The sequence below is a fragment of the Schistocerca nitens genome, chromosome 3 (genome assembly GCF_023898315.1).
Source record: "Schistocerca nitens isolate TAMUIC-IGC-003100 chromosome 3, iqSchNite1.1, whole genome shotgun sequence".
In the NCBI taxonomy this organism is placed as follows: Eukaryota; Metazoa; Arthropoda; class Insecta; order Orthoptera; family Acrididae; genus Schistocerca; species Schistocerca nitens.
In genome coordinates, this window is record NC_064616.1 from 77263284 (window position 1) to 77269747 (window position 6464).

Here is a 6464-nt window from a genome sequence, read left to right on the forward strand (position 1 = left end):
CACATAATAGATCTTTGTGATATCAAACTTCAGTAGAAATTTCAGGTTTGAGATTCAATTGGAAGTTACGAAAAAATCATAAATATGATTCAAAAATACGTTTTTTACATCTGTGATGTGTAGGCTAATGGAAAAAGTATATCAATTATACAATTTATATACATCAGATTAAAGTTACTAATGATTATTTGCTGAGACAATATTCTGCTGAAAGTTTCAGCAGGCTGGCAGACAACATCTGCAAGTCTGTACTGGCTCACAGACAAACCTGTAAAAGTCAGTGTGTCGTCTTCTCCTTTCCACCAACTACTGTCCACTCACACCGAGTTAACTGTAAGCTCTTGAAGTGTGAGTTGAAAAATGAGGTCTCATTGTTTTATCAGTATTCATATTAACGAAGCTTACCATAAAAGTGTATCGAGCATTTCGTAAATACATTACATTAATTGAAATTACACTGATGAAGAAAAAGTGTTGTTTTACGTAAGAGTTGTCTCAGAGGTTAAATAAACTTGCAAATACTCTGAAAAAAATTCGTAACCTTTTTGGCCAGCTGTGCTTGGACACTTTCAAAAAACATTAGACACCTATAACAAAAGGTCTGAGAGAAATAACGGTTGATCATTATTCTGAAAATAAAAGCCGTCATCAATATAACACGAGGAAGATCATTGTGTACAAAATGTTGTTGTACGATGTTTATAGATAACAAAGATGGGGTAGTGACAGGCCAGATATAGAATTTTATGACTTACCAGAAACTAACAAAAAGTAGATACAGCTTTCGAAATATTAACTGTGTTGTCTGCTAGTAAAATCAAAAAACTAAACGATGAAAAAATACTTTTGCCTTGGATGCAAGAAATGAGAAAGTGGCAGCTACAGTCGAAAAGAATTTGGGAGTTTCATTTCATAAACAAATTTGTACTAAACCAGGTGTGTGTTCTAAAAATTCACCAACCAGATTTTATGATTTGATAGAAAAGCTAAAAACTAAATTTGTGTTTCAAATTAAAAGGATAAAATTATCAGTTTACTGCCAAATTCTTAGAGTCGAGCAAAAGTTAGTGATTGTGTCAGAACATTTGGCATTCAATAAAAGAAAAGGGGATTTTCCTTCATTACAAAAGAAAATTTCATCTAATTTGATAGATGAAACCACGATCGCGAAGGTTTATGAGGATGACAATGACAGGTGTTTGATACCTGGCAAAAAAGATCGTGTTAGTGTGAAACAAAATGATACTAAGGTTCAAAGACAAAAAAGGTTGATATTGTACAATTTAAATGTGCTGTTCACTGAATTAAAAAAGAAAATCCTGACATTAATATTGGAAGGTCGGAATTTTGCGACTTGAGACAAAAATAGTGTATTGTTACAGGGGCATCTCGCACCTATAACGTTTGCGTTTGTTTGTACCACCAGAATGTAAAGCTGGTGATAGACGGGACTATCTTAGAGTGAACTGTAAAGACTTTTTGGAAGTTCTAGAATGCATTAATTGACAGTTACCGTCATATGATCATGGGATAATATCAAGGTTGTCGTAGGAATCAGGCTTAACTTGACATGTTTGAAGAATAGGAAGAAGAAGATTTGATGCCTGACAATACAGAAACAAACAATGGGTGACATAAGACAGAACGGAAATGCTGACAGTCATAAAACCACGAGAATAGTTTCGTGAAGTGTTAGTAGCTAACCTAAAAATTCTGAAAATGTATCATTTTATTTTGAAAGCTCAAGATAAATTTATGTAAGACGAAAAGCAAATCTTGGCAGTTGATGAATGCTTAGTTCAAATTTTCGGAAAACAGTTCCATTGTTGTTCAAGACGAAGTACAAGGGCACCAGTGGGCAAAGAAACTGGCCACAATTTATCCATTTGCGTTCTATTATAACGATCAAGATAAACCAAAGAGCTAGAGTTTTTGTCATGAATGACCACCTTGAGTGCAACACTACAGCACTGCACGCTTTTCAGCTGCAATTAACAAACTAAATAGAACTGTATCATATATATTACAAGATTATTTTGGACTTGATGTGGAATGGAACGTTTGCAAGTTATGTCATGGGAAGAACATGTGTGATGGCATGGAGATGCAACAAAGCAAGCTGTCACAAAAGCTACACTGTGGCGGATCTGTGGGGAAGAGATCTTGACACCTCAAGAAATTAAATTCTTTAAAGAATAGATACAAGGAATTACCTGTGTTTTTGTAAAATTTGGGGAAATATAAGAATGTTACGCCAATGTTCTGAAGGAAAGAGATGCCAGATGTCACAAGATTAAAGCCCCCCGACCTTGTCATTGTTTTATATCCCAGTCACACAACTTGCTCAAGAGTAAGATCGCATCTGCATCAACTTATAGTGAACTTTACCTCTTTTGAATTTGTACCACTGACACTTCAAAATGAAGACATAGTGGCTTGTGTTTATGATGAACAGTGGTGGATTGCCAAAGTTGATAATATTGCTTGTCAACACTAATATGTGCATGTTACATTTTACCACCCACCAGGACCATGTACCTCCTTCAGAAAAGTTGAGAAGGATGAAGTTTGATTGCCAATTAAAAATGTACTGAAGTAGCTGTCTCCCCTAGAATTTACAACCATAACTGGGTGAACTTTTAACCTAATGCCCAAACTAAGTGAAGAAATCAGATGTTCAGTGAATGATGATGTAGAAACAAATAAGTTGAGGACAAAATAATGTAATTAGTTGGCTAGTTTTCAAAAAAATGATAGTTAATCATAGACATGTTTAAATTATCTGACTGATATACTTCATTGCATTAGCCCAGATATTGCAAATGTTAAAAAATGTATTTTTGACTCATATTTGTAAATTTTCTTCATAACTTCCAACTCAATCTAGAGGTTGAAATTTATACTGAAAATTGATATCATAAAGATCTATTCCATGTGTAATTTTCAGATTTTTCTCTCATCCTCTGACAAAGATATTGCTGGTCAAAAAATGAAAAATTCAAGAATTTTGTTTTTTAAAATAGTGTATTTTTTAAGTGTAAGCTTCTCACCTTTGATACTCTCTAAAACTTCAGTATGTTATATAGTGTAATAGCGCAAAAATATTAAGGCAGAGAAATTACTCCTTCTGTAGAAACTACTGTTAGCTAGTAAAAATATATTAAGGAATACCTTCAGCTAGATGATGATGGTTTTAATTTATAGTCCTGACTGTGGTGAAAAGCCTTGGGCAAATTATTACTGAATAAATAAAAAGACAACAGATGCAAAAAAACTGGTACAGAAATGGCTGCCATTTCTACATGATAAAAAATTTAAAAATATTTTTCAGTCTGCTAGACATTAGGGAACTCACCCATCAAATATCACTTTTTTTCTCAGATGGTCAAACTGCTAGTTATTGTTTTCATCGACCACTTGGTATGCATTGGCCCTTCTAGATTATACTTTTACTTCCATTGATCACTTGAAAATCCCTGACTTATAACAATAAAATCTTACTTTTGTAATTTCTGAAATATATGTTGCAGGTGGATCAAGTCAGCATCCATCAGGTCATCAGTTCCTCATCCCTTTACATATACCACTGTCAGCAGCTGCTAACGGGTTGCCGAGTGAAGCAGCAGACCTCTCCAAATCGAGAAAATGATGCTGGTTGAATCATTTGGTAAAATGTATTTCAGGGTGCATTATTCAATGATGAGAGTTATGTTTTGTGGGGTGATTTCAGGAAAATGCAAAAGGTGTGAAAATAAGTGACTGTAGAGAGCTGGTATACAGTGATGTAACTGAGTAGACATTATGGAAAGAGACTGGATTTTCTTTCTCTTCGTTCCCCTTACATTGTCATTTTTTATGTATGGATCTGGTTGCAATTAATTTTAATTGGAAATGGATAAAATGCTCAAGTGAAAGAAGTAAGGTATTGAAAATAATAATAATAATAATATATACATAAATATATATAAATAGATCATTTATTATTGTTAATGAAGTTGTTGTTATAACAGTGTTCAGTATGTGTAACACACAAGCATGTAAGTCTCCTCTGGGATCTACATTACTGCAGTATTTTAATTCTTAGGAATCACATCCTGCAGTTTAACTCAAATTTAAAGGGTTTCATTGTTGATTTCATAATAAATGCATGTCATAGTATGTCAGCCACTTCAGCTCCTTGGACTTATATCTCACAAGATTATCTCTTTTTGTGTATTTATTTCTTAAATCCATTATGTGTTGCAACTGTGGGGACTGAAGTTTCTGCTGATCATCCTTGTTATAGCATGGTTCAGCATCCTGAGGTCTCTGTAGGTTATTTAGTGGGAGATGTGTAGAAATCTCATCTACCACTACGTGGCACTGAAATGTGCTCTGTTTGTGCCAATGCTTGGTGCTGTTTTCCATAACCTGCTTATGTGCCCAACATCTGGAGCATAATAATTACTGTTAGGTGTTGTTATTCACTTAAAAGAAAAAATAGTGGTGGTTTTAGGAAGATATATATGCTTTTGATTTATCAGACACATGTATTTCACTCACATCAGTAGTCAGAGCTAGTGACATGTAGGTTCAACACTTCTCAGGAGTTAACAGATACGTTCACTCTCTGTCAATATTTTCTCTCTGTGTTGGAAAATGAAACTCTGATTCAAAAGACATTTGCACATTCAAAATTGTTTCCTGTTAATTCTACCTGTTGAGCCTATGTAGTTGATACTGTGTTTAGCAGAGGGTGAAGGGTTCAGTTGTGAACATGGGCAAAGTCTTACTTTAGGGTCTTCACAACTGACTTCATACGATCATTTAAACCAGAGTATTTGATTTGTTGCTGCTGTTGATGAAGATAGCAATTATACTGTGAGTATTCTGAGGCTTGTTGCAAACTAAAAAATTTTTTCCTCTTCGTATGTTTCAGATTAAGGGGTATGTGCTTATGTGATATTTTAAAACTTGTATTCTGAGGCTCCATTAGAAGAATATAGCTCATAACTGTGTGTTTGCTTGATGATGTCACTTCAGTAATGTACTCAATAGTAACAAAATAATCAAATTGGAAGTGTCTGAATCATTGATTTGATAGTAGGAGAAGGAATGAAGGAAATTAAAATGTAATAAGATAATAAGGGCCAGAAAGAGAAGAGTGGCCAGAATAAACCTACTGGTAAAAGTGATATAATGTGCAAAAGAGAAACTCAAGAATTTTACTACTGTTCAGTGGCAATATGAATCATGTCTAGTCTCAAGAACACCAACTACTGAACACATATATAACAAGTCTACTGGAATGTGTGTCTTTTGCCTCAAAACAGGATACATCTTGCTTGGAGATATGCATTCTAGTGGAGCTAAGGGGTAAATCCTAACTCATAATATTTTCCCTGTGAAGATCATTGCAGAATTAAAAGAATGGGATTGCAGTATGTGTATTTTATTTGTTATTCAAGTAAACGAGAGCATACTGGTGCACCTCAGTAGCTGAATGGTTAGTCTTGCTGCTTTCAATATTTTCAGAAAATGATCATTCATCACTGCAGGACCACCAGATAACTGAGTGGACAGAAAAACATGGAAAGATTTATAACTTTTTAGGAAAACTGAAGTTTGCAATAAACCATAATGCTTAAAAATCAAGGAATAATGAGTGAAGAGGTTTTGCTGTACCTCAGTATAAATATTTCTAGAAGTAATGTTTGGCTTTAATGCAATGATGATGTCATTACAAGTGGATCATTAGTTCTCTTGGAGGAGCAGGAGGAATCACTAGAGGAGCAGGAGGAATAGCTGGAGGAATATAAGGAAGTGGACTACAATGATGACACTGAGGAGGAGGAGCAAGAGGAGGGGGAGTAGGAGTAGGATGATGGGAGGAGGAGAAGGAGCAGCAGGAGGGGGAGGAGGAGGGGGTGGGGGGAAGACAGAAGAAAGTTGACCATGAGCATGAAGAGGGAACTGTTTTGAAATTTGTTGCATTGGTTCATAGAACTAATGGAAAACCTAAATTTAGATAGAGTGCAATTATGAACTTCAAATTTCATTTTAAGAGCACTGCATTAGGTATGTTCTTCCTGCATGTGGTCCATTCCTGCCTTCCTACAGAATGTCAAGTGGCTCATTCAGATAACTGCAGTGTAGATTCTGAACATTGTGCAAATTTATACTTACCAAGCGCTTACAGCAATGCTGAAGGCGAAGGTCATGTAAAAATTAGAAAGTGTGTAGCACAGTTAGAACTACTAAGTGTTCGGATGTAATATGTAAAATATTAAAGACCAGAAAAAAAATTAGAATAATTAGCAGCTGCAAGTGCTTGCATGTTATAGATTGGGCAGTACCCAAGTACTGTTTAGCTCTTTACATTAATTCCGTTGTACTGATGTGTGATAATGATAAATATGTCAATAGCAGAGATGAGAGAGGGGATATGTGGGAGATGAACACTACCGCACACACTGCAATAGCAG

The 6464-nt window shown here is 35.0% G+C and overlaps 1 protein-coding gene across 2 annotated transcripts in view; it reads left to right on the plus strand.

The window, feature by feature from the left end:
• The window catches only part of LOC126248037 (serum response factor homolog), a 257210-nt gene extending 253305 nt beyond the window's left edge, over positions 1 to 3905 (plus strand). For both annotated transcript variants that reach the window (XM_049948658.1, XM_049948659.1), the window contains one exon: positions 3531 to 3905. In XM_049948658.1, coding sequence (XP_049804615.1) covers positions 3531 to 3649 — 119 coding nt within the window. In that variant the 3' untranslated portion in view covers positions 3650 to 3905. The remainder of the gene's footprint in view (positions 1 to 3530) is intronic.
• The last annotated feature ends 2559 nt before the right edge of the window (positions 3906 to 6464 follow it).